Source organism: Neodothiora populina (genome assembly GCF_041146345.1).
Source record: "Neodothiora populina strain CPC 39397 chromosome Unknown canker_contig_7, whole genome shotgun sequence".
Taxonomy (NCBI): domain Eukaryota; kingdom Fungi; phylum Ascomycota; class Dothideomycetes; order Dothideales; family Dothioraceae; genus Neodothiora; species Neodothiora populina.
This window is the reverse complement of record NW_027191415.1, coordinates 368,524-388,288: the sequence shown is the minus strand read 5'-3', so window position 1 is coordinate 388,288 and position 19,765 is coordinate 368,524. Positions and strand designations below refer to the sequence as shown.

At 49.3% G+C, this 19,765-nt stretch overlaps 11 protein-coding genes across 13 annotated transcripts; 7 read left to right on the top strand and 4 right to left on the bottom strand.

Annotated features, from left to right (window-relative positions):
• Positions 1–25: 25 nt before the first annotated feature.
• On the top strand, positions 26–854 carry AAFC00_006207 (uncharacterized protein; the record flags this gene model as incomplete). The annotated part of the gene is made up of 2 exons (XM_069346122.1): positions 26–255; positions 341–854. 2 exons carry the CDS (start codon positions 26–28, stop codon positions 852–854), a joined length of 744 nt encoding a protein of 247 aa, XP_069197334.1.
• Positions 855–884: 30 nt separating this feature from the next.
• Positions 885–1,241, top strand: AAFC00_006206 (uncharacterized protein; the record flags this gene model as incomplete). 2 transcript variants are annotated; one of them, XM_069346121.1, is made up of 1 exon in its annotated part: positions 885–1,241. In XM_069346121.1, the coding sequence occupies one exon, from the start codon at positions 885–887 to the stop codon at positions 1,239–1,241; it is 357 nt and encodes a 118-aa protein (XP_069197333.1). The 2 variants fall into 2 exon arrangements, with proteins under 2 accessions (XP_069197333.1, XP_069197332.1); XM_069346120.1 differs by having other exon boundaries at positions 915–1,241.
• A 97-nt stretch (positions 1,242–1,338) lies between these two features.
• AAFC00_006205 (uncharacterized protein) lies at positions 1,339–2,811 on the bottom strand (the record flags this gene model as incomplete). Its single annotated transcript, XM_069346119.1, has 1 exon — positions 1,339–2,811. The coding sequence occupies one exon, from the start codon at positions 2,809–2,811 to the stop codon at positions 1,339–1,341; it is 1,473 nt and encodes a 490-aa protein (XP_069197331.1).
• Positions 2,812–4,243: 1,432 nt separating this feature from the next.
• On the top strand, positions 4,244–4,950 carry AAFC00_006204 (uncharacterized protein; the record flags this gene model as incomplete). Its single annotated transcript, XM_069346118.1, has 2 exons — positions 4,244–4,369; positions 4,447–4,950. The coding sequence occupies 2 exons, from the start codon at positions 4,244–4,246 to the stop codon at positions 4,948–4,950; spliced, it is 630 nt and encodes a 209-aa protein (XP_069197330.1).
• A 534-nt stretch (positions 4,951–5,484) lies between these two features.
• Positions 5,485–5,963, bottom strand: AAFC00_006203 (uncharacterized protein; the record flags this gene model as incomplete). The annotated part of the gene is made up of 2 exons (XM_069346117.1): positions 5,485–5,511; positions 5,562–5,963. 2 exons carry the CDS (start codon positions 5,961–5,963, stop codon positions 5,485–5,487), a joined length of 429 nt encoding a protein of 142 aa, XP_069197329.1.
• Positions 5,964–7,141: 1,178 nt separating this feature from the next.
• On the top strand, positions 7,142–8,434 carry AAFC00_006202 (uncharacterized protein; the record flags this gene model as incomplete). Of its 2 annotated transcripts, none has more annotated exons than XM_069346116.1 (1): positions 7,142–8,434. In XM_069346116.1, the coding sequence occupies one exon, from the start codon at positions 7,142–7,144 to the stop codon at positions 8,432–8,434; it is 1,293 nt and encodes a 430-aa protein (XP_069197328.1). The 2 variants fall into 2 exon arrangements, with proteins under 2 accessions (XP_069197328.1, XP_069197327.1); XM_069346115.1 differs by having other exon boundaries at positions 7,265–8,434.
• A 1,276-nt stretch (positions 8,435–9,710) lies between these two features.
• Positions 9,711–11,137, top strand: AAFC00_006201 (uncharacterized protein; the record flags this gene model as incomplete). The annotated part of the gene is made up of 2 exons (XM_069346114.1): positions 9,711–10,580; positions 10,679–11,137. 2 exons carry the CDS (start codon positions 9,711–9,713, stop codon positions 11,135–11,137), a joined length of 1,329 nt encoding a protein of 442 aa, XP_069197326.1.
• Positions 11,138–11,368: 231 nt separating this feature from the next.
• Positions 11,369–12,223, bottom strand: AAFC00_006200 (uncharacterized protein; the record flags this gene model as incomplete). The annotated part of the gene is made up of 2 exons (XM_069346113.1): positions 11,369–11,534; positions 11,604–12,223. 2 exons carry the CDS (start codon positions 12,221–12,223, stop codon positions 11,369–11,371), a joined length of 786 nt encoding a protein of 261 aa, XP_069197325.1.
• A 503-nt stretch (positions 12,224–12,726) lies between these two features.
• Positions 12,727–14,475, bottom strand: AAFC00_006199 (uncharacterized protein; the record flags this gene model as incomplete). Its single annotated transcript, XM_069346112.1, has 1 exon — positions 12,727–14,475. The coding sequence occupies one exon, from the start codon at positions 14,473–14,475 to the stop codon at positions 12,727–12,729; it is 1,749 nt and encodes a 582-aa protein (XP_069197324.1).
• Positions 14,476–15,694: 1,219 nt separating this feature from the next.
• On the top strand, positions 15,695–16,207 carry AAFC00_006198 (uncharacterized protein; the record flags this gene model as incomplete). Its single annotated transcript, XM_069346111.1, has 1 exon — positions 15,695–16,207. One exon carries the CDS (start codon positions 15,695–15,697, stop codon positions 16,205–16,207), a length of 513 nt encoding a protein of 170 aa, XP_069197323.1.
• An 807-nt stretch (positions 16,208–17,014) lies between these two features.
• On the top strand, positions 17,015–18,453 carry AAFC00_006197 (uncharacterized protein; the record flags this gene model as incomplete). Its single annotated transcript, XM_069346109.1, has 2 exons — positions 17,015–17,795; positions 17,855–18,453. 2 exons carry the CDS (start codon positions 17,015–17,017, stop codon positions 18,451–18,453), a joined length of 1,380 nt encoding a protein of 459 aa, XP_069197322.1.
• Positions 18,454–19,765: the final 1,312 nt, after the last annotated feature.

Here is a 19,765-nt window from a genome sequence, read left to right as displayed (position 1 = left end):
AACCTACTTGGCAAATATATCGAAGATGCATCCCTCACAAGATACCCAGCGTGATGCCGACTTCGTCAAGCTGATGCACGGCAAGTCAGCAGTGGAACGCAATGCCTTTATGTCCATGCTGAACAAGGACGGAGATGCTCATCGTGCTATCACAAACGACTATATCTGTCACTGGGAGTTCGCCAATGGTCTAGCCAAAGATAGCGAGAGCGCTCGTGAGGGCAGAAAAGGAGACTATATGTCCATTGTCAACAAGTAAGCTTACTTTTAACATTGCCAACGTTCTTCCGCTTGTGTCTCGCTATCATGACGTGCTTGCCAATTTATCGACATGTTTAAGTTATTACGATCTAGCCACCGACCTTTACGAAGAGGGCTGGGCTCAGTCCTTCCATCTCTGTCGCTTCGCACCCAACGAATCCCTTCTCCAAGCGCTTGCCCGACATGAGCATTATCTCGCCCACAAGATCAACATCCAGGAAAACATGACAGTTCTAGACGTAGGATGCGGTGTGGGTGGGCCTGCTCGCCAAATCGCGACCTTTACAGGCTGCAACGTCACCGGAGTGAACAACAACGGGTATCAAATCGAGCGTGCTACCGCACACGCCGCCAAGGATGGACTATCAGACAAGGTCTCCTTCGTCAAGGCTGATTTTATGAATCTGCCCTTTGAGGAGAACAGCTTCGATACAGTCTACGCTATCGAAGCAACGGTACATGCGCCCAGTTTGGAGGGCGTGTACAAACAGATGTACCGCGTGCTGAGACCGGGAGGGACTGTCGGCATCTATGAGTGGGTCATGACCGATGCCTACGACGACGACAATGAGCATCATCGCGCTATCAGATGAGGTATCGAGCGTGGGGATGGCATCGCAAACATGACCACTAGAGCCACTGCTGAGGCAGCCATGCGTGCAGCAGGCTTTATAGTGGAGCACCTGGAGGATCTTGCCGAAAGGAAGGGTAACGACATCAAGCCTTGGTATGCGCCTTTGACTGGAGAATGGAGCCATGCGTATGGATTATGGGACATAATGTCGTGCCTACGATTAACCAAATTGGGCAAGTGGAGTATTGAATCACTGCTCGCCGTACTGGAGACCATCAGAATGGCGCCACCGGGGACAAGAAGGACTGCGAAAGAATTGGCGGCTGGGGCGGATGCGCTCGTCGCTGGCAGCAGCGAAGGGCTCTTCACACCCATGTATTTGATGATCGGAAAGAAGCCTCTATAATGAAACAACAGAGGTGGTATGTAATCGAAAGCGAACATTAATTTAACATTGTTAATGCATGAATAACGTCTAATAGCTCATGTAATCTGTGTCTATCTTACGTAGAGATACGAGAGTAAATCATTTCTTTGGACATGTCGCCGTATCTGGCTTCCCATAGGTCTCTCAGGTAATGTGATCGTCGCAACCACGGGGCTCTGTCACCAGCCTTAGGTAGATCTCCTTCAGCTTCCTTGACGTAAGTGGAAGTCAGGTTGAAGATAGATCTATCTTGCAAGCCGGTCGTTCGATCGACCTTTGCCACAGCTTGTGTAATGTTGTCTCTCTTCATTTTGTTGAGCAATCGGGTCACGAATTGTGCGCTTGCATCAGAGCCTAGAGTCCAAGATGCATTTGTGTACCCAAAAGCGAAAGCAGCATTCGGTACATCTTCGAGCATCACGCCTTTCCACAAATGCTTCTGTGGCACATGGACTTCTTCGTTGTCGACGGAGAGCTTGGCGCCACCTGCTACCATAATCTTGAGGCCGGTCGCTGTGATGATGATGTCTGGAGTCAAGACTTTGTCAGAGTCCTTGAGATGGATGCTCTTCTCGTTGACCTGTTTGATGTTTGCAGTGACTATGCTAGATTTGCCGTGGCGCAGACACTCGTAGAAATCACCATCAGGACTGACACATAATCGTTGGTCCCAGGGGTTGTACGAGGGCTTGAAGTCCGGATCTATTGGATAGCCTTCCGGCAATTGAGCCCTTACTCCCTTCTCCAGACCTCTCTTTGCTCTCTCCGGAAATGCTTGACAGAATTTGAAGAATAGGAAAGGGAGTACGATGGACTGAAAGCGGATGACCTTAAGTGCCCAATTCAAAGGTAGTATCCTGCGAGTCCAGTATGCGAGCTTGTTGACCTGCGGTAGTGCCACAATGTATGTGGGACTTCGCTGCAGCATTGTCACATGTCCTGCTCCACCCTTGGCCAAGTTGGGAAGTAAAGTGATAGCAGTAGCTCCACTGCCGATTATTACAATATCCTTATCCTGGTAGTCGAGGTCTTCTGGCCAAAATTGAGGATGGATCACTTGGCCTTGGAAATTGTCGATACCGGGAATCTTCGCGGGGAGTGCTTCGTTATAGTCATAATATCCAGTACAGAATATCACAAACTTGGCGTGGAATTGTTTCTTGGTTCCCTCGTGATCGACACTGAGACCCCAGTGTTGTCCATCTGTAGACCAGTTCGCCGACAAAAGTTTATGGTGGTAGAGGATGTGCTGGTCTATGCCAAATTGATGCATAGTATCCTCCATGTAGCTTTTGATGGACTGGCCATCAGCAATGGCATTCTCCTTCTCCCATGGGCGAAAAGGGAAACCAAAGGTGTGAAGGTCTGAGTCGGAACGGATGCCTGGATATTTGAAGAGATCCCAAGTACCCCCGATCGAATGTCTTGCTTCTAGAATGGCATAGGTGCGATCTGGTGTTTGTTCTTGCAGTCTGTAGGCTGCATTGATACCAGAGATACCCGCGCCAATGATGAGCACATCGAAGGCATTAGATGTTTGGTCCGCCATTGCTACACTATAAGAATATGGTGTAGAAGTATACAGACGTTGAAAAAACTTATGTTTGAGCTTTGCCTAGCACTTGCTGTCGACAGTAAAAGTATATACAGAACATCATGGCATATGGTCCTATACTTATGTCCAGTTCGGCATCTACCCCTCAGCCAGTATCAGGGCTGTGGGCATTACAGTAGATCATGCGGAGACAGAGTTCAACGTCGCCACCAAGTATGAGAGGCTTGTTATGGAACTATGCGATTACCCATCCAAGACTACCTAAGGAAGGTAATTTCGCTGGCTACAGGAAGGTAATTTCGTTGCCTACAATTCGACGACGTGACTTAAGCTCGCAGTTTGCGTTCCCTCCTTCCGAGCACCGAGGCGCCTCGGCTTTGTCCACATTCGTCATAGTCAAAGGCACCACTTCTGACAAGCGCTTCGGGTCATTCATCTAGGTAGTCCATCTGAGTTACTGTAGAGCAAGTAGGTACCTTACGTACGGTAGGAAGACTAGCAGCTATTGTATCCCGAGTATCTAGGGAAGGATCAATGACTGTAGTTCAGGAACAGTGCAACTAAATTATGTATGTTAACTATGATGCATGGTGAATGTTATAATGCATGAAGCCGAAAGCCATGTACTAGGTAATTCAGCCTGGCGGATGTGTGGAATGTTCTCATCAAGCACTCTACTATGTCCGAAAATAACGGTCAGCAGATGTGGTATAGACACGAGATGAACAGGAGAGCATAATTTTGGTCGACCCTCTAGACGAGCTACCACTTTGTCGTCTCCATTGCCAGAATAAGGTTCCCCGACTATTCAGTACCGCTGTTGGAGTGAAGACGTGAGATAGACAATAACCTTCTTATTACACCTCGGCGAACGATTTGTTCACCTTGTGCGCCTTTGTGGAGTTTGCACCTAAAGGGAAAATCTTCAGGGTATCTGATATAGGTGACTCGATCGGTACTTGAATGACTACGATATGGTCTTCTGAACTGCAGAACTCATGAAGTCACGCACGACTCGGCACGGTACAGGTAGGTATCTGGAGTGTTGCGACGAAAGAACATGACATGCTCGCTAAGAAGCTATCATGAGGTCATTGAATGGTGTTACTGTAATTGTGCGTGTTCGTGGCCTTGCTCTCGAACAAAAGCTAAAGTTTGGTTGGAGATCGTCGCCTCGTCGATCCCCCTCAATCGAATGTCTACATGGACTCTTATTGATTTATTGTATTTCATTGTATTTCATTAGTGGTAACAAAGCATCATCGCGGACATAACGGCAGAATTGATCAAAGCATGGACATACACCCATGAAGGCTATCCGAGCGCACTCGGATTGTCAGACATCCCAGCGTACTCGAGCGCATCACCGACACAACTACTCGTGCGCGTGAAAGCTGCTGCACTGGACCCAGTAGACATCCAGCTCATGAACCTACCAATCTGGGCCTATCTCCCAGCTTCAGTCTCGCCTCCAAGAAAAGGCGTTGCAAATGACTTCTCAGGTATTGTCGAGGTAGCAGGAGACGAAAGTGGGCTCAAGCCTGGAGACGAGGTGAGCCTAATGGTCCATAACAAGAACCCTGTGAAGTGCTCCGGTCGCAATATACTCAATTGCTCTTTTTCGAACAGGTCTTCGGCATCCAATTTGCGGTGACGACTGGCACACTTCAGCAATTGGTGTTGATTGACACCAAAGATTCAGCGAGCCTAGTCGTCAAGAAACCTTCGACTTGGACCTGGGAGCAAGCTGCGGCTCTCCCCTTGGTCTGGTTAACGGCGCGCACAACTATTGCAGCAGTCGAGCCTGATGTTGTGAAACATAAGAGGATCGCAGTCCTTGGAGGCAGCTCCAGCACGGGCATGTATGCGGTCCATCTAGCTGCTGCTCGTGGTTGGGATATCCTTACCACTTGCTCTGGCCGAAATGCCGACTTTGTCAGATCCATGGGCGCGTCAACTGTGGTTGACTATATGAACACATCTGTTCCTGATGCTGTCAAAAAGTATGCCCCTGATGCAGTCGTTGATTGTGTGGGTGGTACAGAATGTCTTGAGCTTGCGAGCAGGTACGTGACCATTGTTGGCGATAAAACTAGCCGGGCAAGTATGGGAGGGTCTGCAATTTACCTCTAGTATCCAAGAATGCTACTCAGGAATACATTGGGAAGACTGGGGTTGAGCAGGATCAAGTATGACTGTGTGAACCTTATGTTCAGAAGAGACTGGTTGGAAGAAACGACGACGCTACCACTTGACAAAATCGTCATCGACAGTATATGGGTGTTCGAGCAGGCTAGAGAGGCATTTGAGCGATTGAATACCGGAAAGGCGAGAGGCAAAGTAATCGTTTCAATTTAGTAAGAGGATGGTTTTTATGATACATTGCTTTTCTTCTTGAAACGCCAATTTTCTGGCGTCTCATTTTCATCAATAATCTTCGGAAACAACATGCTTTCTTCAAAGCATGGCCATTTCATGGTCTTCTTCATTCAGAGGACTGTTACCATCTGTCTCGCTCCTGATAGTTTTGCTTCTAGACACACCCGAGTGTCTCATAGCTGCAACATCCCCTTCCGAAACCAAGAACATTGCTACAGATCTTGCATAATGAAGAAATCTTCCGAGCATGCTGACAGCCCGGACGCTGGAAGTTACCGGATCAGTCTTCTAGCAGAGAACAACAGCAATATCAGCCTAGGTATTGTCAGTGAGTGTTGGCCTTTTAACATTGAAGGATGCCTTACGGTGTCGGTGCAAGTGTGGACTTGGCCATCATAGGCGGTAGCATTAGTACAAGTCGGCTCCGAAGTAGCAACAAGGAAGGTGTCGAAAGGGCTGCCATCAACCGAAGTGATTGACCAATAGGTCAGACTAGCACTGGTGGAGTCACTAAATCCAAAGACAAATTTTGGCGATTGAGTAGAGTAGTAGCTGGGGTCTGTCGTGATGCCAAATTGGTTGCCCATACCAGCTAAAGGCTGACTATAGGTGCCGTTGGAGGCAATGGTGTACTGAATCGACATCATGCTTGAGTTGGTGACAGTTACATAGATGGTTGTGCTGCATAAGTTCTTGACGCCAGCAACAGCTGCAAGAGCACCACTGCCCATGGCGAGAAGGGCGGCAGATCCAATGATGAAACGCATATTTGCTTATAGGTAGTGTGATAGTTTGTGGTGAGCTGGTGATGCTTGAGATTGCTGTTGGGGCTTGCAAATATTTGCTGTCTTAGGATAGTAAGGTGGGTAATTGATCAATTTATTGTCTGAGGTGCAGAAAGGACAGGGAGCAGAAGGACATTATATAGCCATGCGAGGAAGGAGCCACCAGCGTAATGAGCACCATTGCTGTTGCCACGAACAGGAGATATGAAGATTCTGCTATTGATACCTTGAGATACCCTTCGTTTCCTTACCTGCCATACGGTAACTTCTCCGAGGAATGTTAGATTGCGTCATGTATGCAGCATCACACAGGCAGAAAAGGAGTTTATTTGGCTACCTACTTACCTCAACACTTCCATGCATACACCTGATGTGTCATAGTTTATTGTGAAGACGGACAGTGTAGTATAGGTCGTCGTGCTTACTGCAATGCAGTTCTAGGATCTCCGCCGTTAGCTCTTGGCAGGGAGGGCATACTACTAGACTGGAGGCGATAGGCCGTGTATGCGATCAGGATTATCAGAGTGATGCATCATGTGGACAACGGGGAGCTTTTGCTAGCATTGCAACGTGGTATGTCATGCAGTAGGACTGCTGGTAGGCTGTCAGTGAAACGCGCCAAGTCATACCGAACAGGCATGGACAGCAACAATCATAGCCATTCTAGGACATAACTTTTCGAGTCTCGTCCCACGAATAGAAAGCATCAGCATATAGAACAAATGACTTTCGCGCTCTTGTGTCGTGTCTTAGTGGCACAGGATTGCATAGCGCATATGAACGATCGACCATTTCAGTAGGTTGATGGGAGGGTCTCAGGTACCAAAGTAAAACTATATCCCTTGCTTCGGCGACAGTTCGACGCTGCTGAATGGAACCTGTTGCGGTACAGCGGAATGTTTGTCGCATCTCTTAGCTTGAGTCCAATCCGAGAATCCTGCGATGGTAAGGTGAGGTATTCGTCACAAATTGAAGATGATCATTGCATTGGAGCACAAAAGCTCATCTCACATTGAGTGCGGGGGATCGTGGAGGTCTGCACGGTTGTTCCCGTTCATGTTCATGCCACCTTCCACATTCAGACGACCCCAAATTCAGGCCTGACTGTTCTCTGACCATATCGCCTGCGATGTAGATAGAAGATCATCTACCACTGGGCAATGTCCCTTTATCACACAGGCACAAGCTTTGCTAGGTGTTCACTTTCGAGACACGTAATCATCTCTTGTCGTCGATCTTCACAACATCTTCCAAGAAGGTTTTATACACCACCCAACCAGAGAATGGCGGCGGCAATCACTCAAGAGGGCGTCGAGAAGACAGCCAAGGAACTGGGCAATGGCGATGTAAAGGTGAACCAGTGGTCAAGTCCTGGACCAGCAGCTTTTGACCTTCGAAGTGACGTCGTTACGCGTCCTACCACTCGTATGCTGGAAGCAATTGCAGCTACGACGCTGCAGGACGATGTCTATGTTGAGGACCCGACCACCAACAGTCTCGAGTCTTTCATGGTCGAGCTGACTGGAAGAGAGGCGGCTCTCTTCGTGCTCTCAGGCACTATGGGCAATCAAGTAGCGTTGAGGACACAGCTCCTTGCACCACCACATAGTGTTCTGACCGATCATCGGTCACACATAATACAATGGGAGGCCGGTGGAGTAGCGAGTTTGACTGGAGCAATGATCATGGGCGTCGTACCTGCCAACGGTACCTACCTTACCCTTGAAGATATCAAAAAGAGAGCTGTCTTAAGTAATGACGTCCATGCTTGCCCTACGAAGGTCATAAGCCTTGAAAATACATTAGACGGCACGATATTGCCTCTCGAAGAGTGTCAGAAAATCAGTGCGTGGGCAAAGGAAAACGGGGTTCTGTTGCATCTAGACGGTGCCCGACTCTGGGAGGCTGTCGCATCTGGCGCCGGGTCGCTGAAGGAATACTCCGCCTGCTTTGATAGTATGTCTTTGTGTTTCAGCAAAGGGCTTGGTGCTCCAATTGGCAGTGTCATTGTTGGCACCGAGGCGTTCTGTGAAAGAGCTAGATGGATCAGAAAGAGTATTGGTGGTGGTCTGAGACAGGCAGGTGTGGTCACCGCTGCTGCACGCATCGCTGTCGAGGATAATTTCCTTGGTGGTAAGCTGAAAGCCACACATGACACCGCGAGGAAAATCTCCCAGATGTGGCAGGACATGGGTGGTAAGACGACGAATCCAGTCGAGACCAACATGGTATGGCTGGACCTTCAAGCCGCGGGGATTACGCGTGAGGACTTCATAGCAGAGGGTCAGAAGGTCGGACTGCGGCTAAGCGGTGGTCGTCTGGTCGTACATTACCAGATCGGCGACGATGCTGTTTCTAAATTAGAAAAGCTGATGAGGGTCATTCTCAAGGGAGAAAAGTCCTCAGGCATGGTCGAGCACAGTCCAGCTGATTTGGCAATAAAGGTAGAATAGATAATGCGAGGGCACATAAGATCGAAACGGTACTTTTGCTGGTTTTCCGTGCCTCGGTAGCTTTAACAATGCTCATTCCCATGATACGATTTTCCAGAAACGTTCCCCTACGATAGACTGTTATCGGGCAATGCATACATGTCACCTGGCTCAACCGGGAGGGGGACCCTGTCTATGGTTTCTTCGGATGACTTTGATCAGAATCACACTCGCTCACGACCGCCTGACGGCATGTATCCATTTTTAAAGGTCAAAATAAGTCTAGTCTGTTGCTTGAAAGAGTCAGGAGTCATCATTTTGCTCCATCGTGCTGCAAAATGACCCAAGCAGGTGTTTACCTCGTTGTCCTGTGGGAAAGTATAGAGCTTGCAATGACATACCTAAACGAACCAACGCTTGCCTACGTGACCAACCATGAAACAAAACATTCACGAGGCAAGCGTAACTAAGTGATTGGTCAGATAGTAGCAAGTGACAATACAGGCAAAGATGAAGTACATAGGCTATAGATGACTTGAATGGGATCCCATTTAGAAAAACAACATGTGTTTATTGTCTCTGGTATCAGATGCTGCTTGATTGATACGGGAATATGTATCAAAAAAGTTCGCCACAGTTCATCGAAGCCGGACTGGCCAAGCGGTAAGGCATCCCACTCGTATAACATCTGATATTCGAATGTCGCGACATGGGAAGATCGCCGGTTCGATCCCGGCGTTCGGCTTTCAATTTTGCGCCCTCATGTCAAGCGGCTTGCAACCTTGCCTTGCAAGTGATTGTTTTACGATTTTGCATACATTGGATACCGTATATAGCAAATCAGTGTAGCAATGACGACCTACTATGGACCTTACTTGCTTACAAAAGATCATTAGAGAAATTATTAAAGCTGCCCGGGACAATGGTTGCACCCATGTTTAGTTAAGGGTATATGCATCATAAAAGAGCCGAATCGGTGATGGCTCGAATACTTCTCTTCGCTGTAATTTGTAGTTACACTACGCGCAAACATTCAGCAACATTTATTGTCAAGTCCATATAACCAGTTATCTTAACTTGCTATAGAGGCATATCGATCGGCTGGATGGGGATGAACGGATAATGATATCGGGCCGAGTCAGTGCGCATAACATATGTTTTGTGTTTACTGCGTTCTGTTTCAGCGTCAATACTATTTCAGTAATTGTGAATATAGCGGCCATGGCACCACTATGCCATTGCGCACACCAGCTATATCGGTAGAACAAACCACAAAAACTCGACAAATAGAAAAGCAATGGACTGGCTTGCGAATGATGACTACGCGGCTAGCACAGAATCTGGGCCACGATTCAACGACTGGCAGGATAAACTCCTCGTGGATCTGAGTACAGGCATCGAGCCCAAGCCAACGAATTGGTCGTTCATATGGGGTCTACGCAAGATTTGTCGATCGAATGAGTGTCTACATCGTGTGATGAATGGTCTCGGATCCGAAGCACCTAGCATAGCAACACCAGGCTTCAAAGCCAAGAAACCTGCTGTCTACAAGAAATATCTTCAGGATGCCTATGGTATGGCAGCTGGAACCCCATCGGCCGAGGACGGTGCAACTGGGCTCTCGAGATTCTCACCCGAGATCTATCTCACTTTCATATATCTCGTAACATTGTATCATATCAGATTCGGCAACGATGCAAGAAAAGTCACCCAGGATACGGCCAATTTCCAGTATTGTCTGCGTGAGTTTGATCGAAGACTTGTGCCGCATATACTGCCGTCGAGATCGGAGGACTGGCCCGAGAGCAGATACAGCGGCGTCTTGAACCGGCTAGCCTTCGAAATGATTAAGCTGGACATTGCTGCACGTACGTTTGACTTGCAGGGCGACCTGCTCAAGCGGCCATGGTCAGATCCGCGATACCTAGGCACCTATACTGAATTTTTCGAGCGGTCACAATATGCCGCGTATGAACTATGGGGACCTGGAGTATATCCTCTCGAGGAAACACAAGACGATCTCGAGACCGGCCGTGCTCAGTCATTACATGCGTGGGCAACTTACAAGCGATACGAAATCACCGTACTCAGGCATGATATAGAAAGTGGATTGGCTTGTGATCTCGAAATTGACAGACTATACTGCGCTTTTCTAGAGTACGTGACGGTAAGTTACCTACATAGCACTGCACTCCTATATGAGATACAACGCCGGAAAAACGAAACTCATGCTAATACTAACGCATTGCCACGGCCAAAAAGAAGCACATGCAATTAATACACTTTGCAATGCGCGAGACGTCCGAAGGCGCAAACGTGCGCCTGATAGCTTGGGTGCGATGCGCTGTTGCCCATTTCAACGCCGCAATACTCGATTTCCACTGTACCGCCTACCCAGATCGAGATCCCCTGCCTAGTAACCTCGCGAGAAACGCGCTCGATGGCATCATTGTCATAGCACTGAAGCTACACGAGAGCGACGATGTTGCCGCACTCATGCGCATCGCGTGGCCTCTACTGGTTGCAGGCCTGGAAACGCGAGCACCGCTACATCAGGAATGGATCCTTGATCGATATGCTTCGCTCGCTGAGCTGGGCACAAATTTCGCTCGCGCTTCGGCCTGCTTGAGGTATGTGATTGAGCGACAGAGGAACGGGGAGCCCAGGCTGGATTTTCGAGTTTTGGTGAAGAATAAGATTCTGGAGCCCTTTGTTCTGTTGTAAGAGGAGCACATTGACAACTCAAATATCTCAATAGCATTCATGTTTGCATACCAGATGTGAACTATGAACATATATGAGCGCTGCAGGGCATTCACTTTGTCGTTCCCGAAAGCGAGAAAGACAGGACATCCGAGCCTGCCTTTGCAGCTCTGGTCCGTAATTGCGGATGGTCGTCTGCCCGAAAGATCGAGCAGATTGGCCGTAATCTCTGCATGACCAAGCGTTCATGTATCAGGGAGCCATACCACCATTGGCCTCGACGACGCTGCCATTCATATACCTGGCTTCATCACTCATCAAGAATGCTACCACATCCGCGCATTCATCGGGTGTGCCCATGCGGCCAAGCGAGACCTTTGCTTCGATTCGCTTGATACTCTCTTCGCCAGCTACGACACTAAAGAACCAGTCAGTATTTTGAAAGAGCTGCACTGAAGAAACCACCGAAAATCAGCAGGGTGCTCACCTCGCATTAGTGGGCGTATCAATGAATCCTGGGGCAAGGATATTCACCCTGACACCCTTCTTGCCCAACTCCAACGCCATAGACTTGCTGAACCCAATGATAGCAGTCTTGGTAGCGCAGTAAATGGCAACACTAGCAGTCGGCCTGATACCACTGATACTGCTCACGTTGACAAAACTGGGCTTCCCCCATCTATCCTTGCTCTCCGAAGCACTCCGCTCAAGATGAGGAATAGCAGCGCGCGTGACAGCATACATGCCCCTCACATTGACGTTGAACAACCGATCGTAGTACGCATCGGTCGTATCCTCGAGAGCATATGGGGTAGGGTTAATGCCTGCGCAATTGAAGACATGGTCGATACGGCCGAGTTGCGCGACGCACGCCTCTATGGCCTCTGTGCAGGCGGATGAGTCGCCCACGTCGAGCACATGCGTTTGGTGGGATAATGAGCTGTGAGCCGAGGAGCATTGGGACAGTGTCTCGGTCAGGGCGGAGGCGTTGATGTCGGTCAGGTACAGAGTGGCGCCTTGGAGAGCGAGCTTGATGCTTGTTGCGCGGCCGATTCCTGATGCGGCACCAGTCACGAAAATGACTTTGCCTTGAAACCTTTGTGCCATGGTATTGGAGTTGTGGAGGGGTTCTTGTGCTTTTGGTATGTAACCTTTCTTTGGATATCTGTTTGCTGACTGCTATAAGAGTCGCAAGTATAAGGTCGTTGCTCCCAAAGTATCGGAGACTATATGTTTGTCGGAATCGTGACCCGTGAGGTGTTTCAATTTCTCGCTGGTCTATAGCCTTTACTCGAGACTTGATAAATTCTGTTTCTGCTGTCGAAGGGCAATTGGAGATGCTACAACATAACAATCATGTGGGATAAGGATTGTTTATCATGACGGAGGGGGAAGTGGGGCTTCGGGCGTCATAGCTTCCTACTGCGGGCCTACTGTATCACACCCCCATTCTTGCTACCATTTTGACCCACCGTCTTACCTAAGATATCAGGAAGACAAATGTGAGGCTCAGTCGATGCATAGAACGACTCTGTATGAGGATGGGTATTTATACTCATGGGTATGAAATCGCTTTTGTCTGACTTTTGTTTCTCCCTCGCAAGCAATGCTTAACGCCTGGTCTTCTTCTTGTCAGGACCATCCTCTTCCTCGTCGTCCGATACATCTCGATAGATAGTCTTTGGTTGCGTAGTCGCCCAAGCATTAGTGAAAAGAGGGTCAGTTTTCGCCTTCTCTTCGTAACGTAGCAATGCCTCTCTAGGATCCTCATCACGCATGCTACTCAGCGGTATAGAGTCCTTGACGAAGCCGGCATCTGGATTCGTCTTTGCGAAAGGCGTAGTGGCTGGGATATGCGGTCTTCTCGGATCGCGCGACTTGCCTGATGCGGTCAGACCCACGGTTGGATGTCTGGCAGCAAAGGAGGCAGCAGACGGGGCAGAGCCACCAGGTAGGATGACAGAATCGCCAGATATGCCGTGAGCGAGGTCCATGGTGAGGTTAGGATCGTCGTCAATGTGACGGCGCTTCGGAGCTTTGAGCATGACTGCCTTGCCACCTCCGTTGGAGATATCTGGATTGTAAAGCACATGAGTCTCAGCGTTTGCGGAGCCTGTGATTATCTGATTGAGTTTCGCGTGCCATAGCACTGTGATTAGCGGGGAGCCTGGAGTAACTGGAGTGACGAGCTCTGGTCGCAATGTCGCCGGATTCAAGATGTGTAGATGGCCGGTCTGCGAGCCTGTTATGATATAAGCGCCCGTAGGCGAGAAGCGGATATTGCTGGTTTGATATTGAGAGGATGTCGAAGAATGAGAGACCGTGGTGATGGGATGCTTGAATTTACGTGTGTCCCAAAGCTTGATGGTGTCGTCTCCACCACGTGTGACAACAAGACGGCCATCCGGACTGATGTCTATACCACCAGTCCAAGTATCCTTGGCGTGTGCATCACGGATCTCAGCAGTGGGACGGTGATATGGACCGTCGCCTTCCCACATGACAATACTGCCGTCGTAGGCAGCGGCGACGAGGATCGGGTTTCCACCTTGCGCCGGAGCGGCCCAAGCTATGGCAGTAATGCGTGTCCGTCCAGCCGATCCAGCAGCCCGAGACTTGTGGACAATGACCTCCTTCTGCGCACGTGGATTGTTGATGTCCCATATGCGCACTGTGCTGTCTGTGCCGGCAGTAGCACATATGTCAGGATTTGTCGGATGCCACGCACCACAAGTGACCTCGGAGATGTGGCCTTTGGTGTTGTGCATATCTCGCAGATACATGTCTCCCTTGACAAATTGGCAGATTGTGTCTCCATCGCGATCCAGCACTCTTGCTTGCGGTAGCCCTGTGACCACCAAGACGCGGCTGGGTGATATTGGATTGAACAAAACCTCATGAACAGGGTGTGTCTCTGAGTTTGCAGCACCTTTTGCTGATGAAGGATCGACCGACTTGAAGGCGCGGACTGTTGTCGGTGTCATGGATGCAAAGTCGTGGAGTTTGAGGGTACAATCATTGGATCCTGTAATTAATCGTGACCCAGATGGATCTATTGTGACTGTCGTGACTGCTCTATCATGTGTTTTGATGAGCAACTCGTGCGACACGGGAAATTCATCTTCATCGTCGTCGTCTTCATCACTGTCATTGTCATCATCGCCGCCATCGTCGTTCCTTTCCTCCTCATCACTGTCGCCATGTCGATTCTTCGTTCCTTCCTCTTGCTGTCCTGACACCTTCCTCTTGCTTTGCTCGAAGCGATCTCCTGCCTTGGCTGCCTTGGTCTGCTTCCCAAAAGACGTCGTCCCTAGTAATTGCTGTAGAGCTTCTTCCTCTGCATCTACAGTGTCTGCCATTATGAATTGTCAGAAGCTCCTTCCGCGTCACTGCACGCGTCTGGCAGCAAATGGCTGCAACGCGTCAGATAGCCGAAATAACTGTAACGTACAATACAGTTCCTCACTCAGGAACGCTACAAGTATCGAAATCTGCTAGCCACTCTCTACGTCATGCACCAAGACTATCGGCTTATCTCTTAGTACTTGTATAGCACGAGCATCGATCTAGCAATTTAAGAAGTGCAGGGATGTGAAATGCTCCATCACAGCATGCATGTGCCACAGAGACACCGACACGTGAGGCACGGAGATACTAGTCTTCCCCAGCCGAAAAAGTATCTCCGGCAGCAACAGGCGTCCGACGGCCCGGGCTGGGATAAGAAGAAGAACAAAGACGACATGAATTAACCGCTATCGGACTAAGCTACGTGTATCCCGCAAATGTCGCAGGATGAGGCGACTCGGTTGTCCCTGTTCGACCAGTCCGTTGTCAGCCAAAGCACCAATTGTGATCCGGATACAAGAATAGTCCGGGCACATCTTCATTGACCGTCCCGTGTCTCGCTCAAATGGAAGAATCGGCGAATCTTTGATTGCGACTCAGCCTTACCGTTTCTGGAGACGCTTGATCGGATTTTTGCTATCCTTGGCATTCGCTTGATGTCTCAAACCGCGCCACCACCTTCTCTCACAGTGCACGTCGGAATTATTACCTCCAAAGCTACCTTTCTATCGCTTGGGCAGTGAAATAACCAGTACTGTATGATATTGAAAGTACCACAGCGACCAAAACCTTGCGCCCGAGATGAGACCTATTCGTATGCGCTCGCATGGTCCACCTTCCGCCACTTCCGGAGTGCTGTGCTTGTGCTTGTGCTGCGATACACGTGCTACACGACTCTTCACCAATCTCCTGGCTGCACAGCTGGTGTGTAGTGAATTTTAACTTCCTCAAGGTTCCTGAGACCGTTCTTCACCGAGGCGAACTTTGCCCGCTGTCCTATGCTCATACATGACGTAATTATTGTTGCTGCAATAGCTTACGTTGGAATGCCGAACAGTAGAGGTTCATCTGTATTCGTCTACATACCAACTGCAATTGATTTTATTGTAACCGAGCACCCATTTGTCCAATCTTCATCGTGATCCGTGACCTCGCAAGAAAACAGCCGGAGTTACTACTGTAAGAACGCGCAGCTGTGTTCATATCTGGTCCAACAGTCAAGCTGCAAGTACCATGTTCGAAACGTCCTTTTCCCATGTTTCCGAGTCCACCATTGACACGTCCACTCCCTCTGATCTGATCATCAAGTTGATGCATGACTTCGACCTGATAGTCAAGCTCAATCCGGACTGCAAAGGATATGTGTTGGTGGCCCAACATGGACAGGACACCTGGGAGTACAGGGTGGAAGACTACTTGGCTTTCATCCCAAAGAAGCTCTGGAATGGTGGTGTCTCTTACACGGCGACCTACAAGATAGTCGAAGACGGATGCGACATTACTGTCAAAGCGCCCGGGGGCTTTACCTCAGTCAACCATTGGCGATTGGTTGTACTTGCGCCAGATAAACGATTGGTGCGCATAACGAGCGACGCCATCTGCAATCGCACTTTCGCAGGCTTCGTCAAGAAGTTTCTAGAGAACAGCCACGGCCAACTACATCGAGGCTTCGCGGAGCGGGTGGCTCAGATCTCTAGACCGGGCTTGCTGAGGAGACGGTCAAGTTGGCCCAATAATGACCACTGAGGCCATAGCCCCCATCTCCACCATTAAGGTTTCGAGCAGCGTGCACAATGCTGTGATGCTCTGTCGGTGTGAGTCCGTTTTCTGCGAAGATGCCGCAGGTGACCAAGGTACATTGCTGCGGATAGTCGAAAGTCCAAACGACTAAGGTTGATGCCATTTTAAGCATCCGAGTCACATGCCTGGTGAGACCTCTGCTGGGATTGTACACGTGGTTTCAGGGAGCATTACCACTTAGATAGCGTTGGCATTGGATGCTTGGTTTTCGTCGTCATCGGGACCCAGGTCTCGGCAACGAAGTGGACTATGGGAAAAGGGCAGGGAAATTGCTAGATTCCCCGGAGTTTTGAGACTGCCACAAGCAGTCGATGGTCAGGTGTGGAGAGTGAAGCTGCCATGTCCATTTTGGTCATGTGTATCGCCAAATCCCGCGTTCCATAGTGTAATAATACTCCTAAATCTCAACCTGTGTCGAACCACATATCTCGCTAGCTGATCAATTGCCCGGAACATCACGATCTACTGCTTCGATCGTACACGCCGAAGACGCCCGAATCAATACTAAGAGTTCTTGGCGTTTTTCTCCCTCATGAGATCGTTGGACCGCGAACCAGGGATCATGTTGTCTCTGGAAGTTTACCCGATCGGTTAGGTGCCCGCGGCCGCCAGTCCTACTTTAGCGCAGGCAAAGCTGAGACCAGCAATCCATCATGTCAATCGCTCTTAACATGTGCCTGCCCCTCGATTCAATTTCACTTCCATCGATAGCAAAATGTCATTCGTCTCTGCTGATCGACAATAACAACAAACATGTCTAATAGTGGATCTGGAGTGCCTCGACGGCACGACTCCCACGAGTCTCACGCCGATGCTACTGGCAGAGATATAATGTCGACAAGGTCACCAGAGAATGATGTTCCCAAACAAGAAAATACATTCAATTTCGTCTTCGAAACTGGATCCGGCGTGAGAAAGGGCGGTCACAGTGTCCGGTCTCAGGCAGCAAAGTACGGCTGGACGAGTCGTCAGAGGAATTCGAAAAAGGCAGCACCAGCAAGGCCTCCTCCGAACAAGCGCCGCAAAGTCCAGCATCATACAACCTTTGAAGGAGTGCTATCGCAACCCCCGACTACTGACTCGTCCGTGGACCCAGTATGCGGAACAGGCTCTTCGAATCTTCAAGTACACGTGCCTATTTCGGATGCGCCTGCGTCCTCTTCGCCGCCCGTCTCGAATGTCTCAAATCGTGAGACGGTTAACGCGCCTGCCGCGCGGAATCCTCGTCGCTCGCCGTCAGTGGCAAGTGCTGTGATACCATGGAACCCGTATCACGAAAGCGGATTTTCCTCATTCCCTTTGTCCTTACCTCGACATGATAGCGCCATGAGTGATGTGGCCGACGATGATCGATCTAGCTCGAAGTCTCAAGAACCTCCTGGTTGGTCGCGTCGTTCGCGCTCACCCTCGCCATTCTTCGAGGTCGTCCTCAACGAGGACTGTCCCTGCTTTCAGCAAATGAAGCATGACGGAAATCCGTTCAGCAGATTTCCTGTGTCGTGGACGCCGCTTTATGGACGCATGATCGAAAGATGTAAGCGGCCCATCAGAATCTGATCATACTCACGTTCTCACGAAGCTGACAAGACATAGACCGTGCCATCACCGCTGCTCAAATCAAAGAGATCCATTCGGATTCAGAGTACCAGAAAGCTGTATGTGATCTGCCTCTCCAACTGACAGTCGCTGAACACGAACCTGCTCTACTGTTCGCTCTCATGTCGACCACCTCGGCTATGCTTGAGAGAGGCGGCATGACCATGGAAGTCGCGCCTCGAGTATTCCAACGTCAGACTGTCAAGTTGCTCAATGATGCTCTTGAAAATCCGAAACGTGTGCTTAGCTCTGCTACCATCTTGGCTGTGACCTTGATCGCACTGGCTGAAAGCACACAGGGACATGCTGGCAGTCCAGTGACTTTATATCAAGCCCCTCTACGCAGAATGATTAATGCCCGGGGCGGGCTCGAGGTCATCTATCATACTGATGCTTATGGGCCTACGCTGGTGCAGTTCCTGGTCTGGTGTGATAAGGTCATCTCAAGTATGACTGGAAACGATCTCACTTTCCCTGACTGGACTGACGAGTCCGTCCGCAAAACTGAGTGGACTGGAGTATGGGAACGCATGCGGAATCATCTGCCACATCCAACGACTGTCACAACTCCTGCCGAGGAAGGGCTGCCGTCATGAACTGAACTTCAGTATGTCAATATGACCACCCAGCTACCTCGTTTTAAGGCATCGAAGCTGAAGCCAAATTCGACTTTAAGCATTGGTCGAGACACAGGTCGTGATAGCGACCTCGCAAAGATGAGCGTATGACTCCTAAATACCATTTCACATGCTTCTATTCTTCATGTCTCAATGAAGCCACTGGCTGAAAGTCGGTAGAATGGCAGATGTCTGTACCACGACACTAGCACCGCTCTCCGCAGACAGCTAAAGCAGAATAAAATGCCGATGTCTCCCTAAGGCTTGAGATTTGAGGCCAGATCGCAATTACCATCGCAATGTCGAGCACGTGGAGCATCAAAAGAAGCGTCTGTGATCGATCTACGGGATCTTATCGCCACAAATCAAAGATCGTGCAGTGAATATAGGAATGACAACACAAATGGTACACACAACCTCGATCCTACACTCTGGTAATTCCATTCACTCTCGATTGTCACATACCAAGCTGAACGCTACGAAGTGTAAGAACAATCAAACGATCAAGCGGGCCATGTCTTCGAGCTTTTCCCCACATTAAGACAAGTTCATGTGCACCATAATCGTATAGCAGAATCAACGCTGCTAGGGATTTAGATGGGGATCGAGACACAGGCTCAGCTTCGCTGGAGCGAATGAAGATCATCCCTGAAACGGTATGTCGATCCCTATCATATCATTGCAGACCAAACAAAGTTTTCTAGCCACCTGCTGGCGCACGAATAGTGTACAACACCTGTCCGTACGAGTACAAGTATGCTGCAACTTGATTCTTGTTTACTGCCAAAAGTTAACGTTATCATACATACTATCGTAAGGGCAACAGATGGACGGAGGGATGTGCAAGCACATCACTAAAGTTTAACCTTCTTTCATTGCTAGCATTAGACTCATGTCCTGCAATCTTAAAAAGAACCACCTCACACGACGAGATCACCTTGCTTTTTCTCTGGTCGTTCAAACTTTCGCTTTCCACACAGACAATTAGTATCGTAGAGCAATGGAATAAACAAACGCAAGCCAGGAGTGAACAGACGTCTCTCGGATCCAACCAGCGACGCTTTAGCCCCACATGACTTCACCGTAGCCCAAGATGGACTCGGAGTTGATACCGAGTGGAGATCTGCATCCCAGGGATTGCGAGCATCGCAATGCGAGTCTTATTCTTTGGTTTTGCGCAATTTGTACATGCTCGATTTTTCATGGTATGCACTTCAGCAGTGGGAAAACACAGTCGAAGAGCAGAGGTGAAGAAGAGGACATGAGGTCCTACTTGCAGGCAATGCGCAGG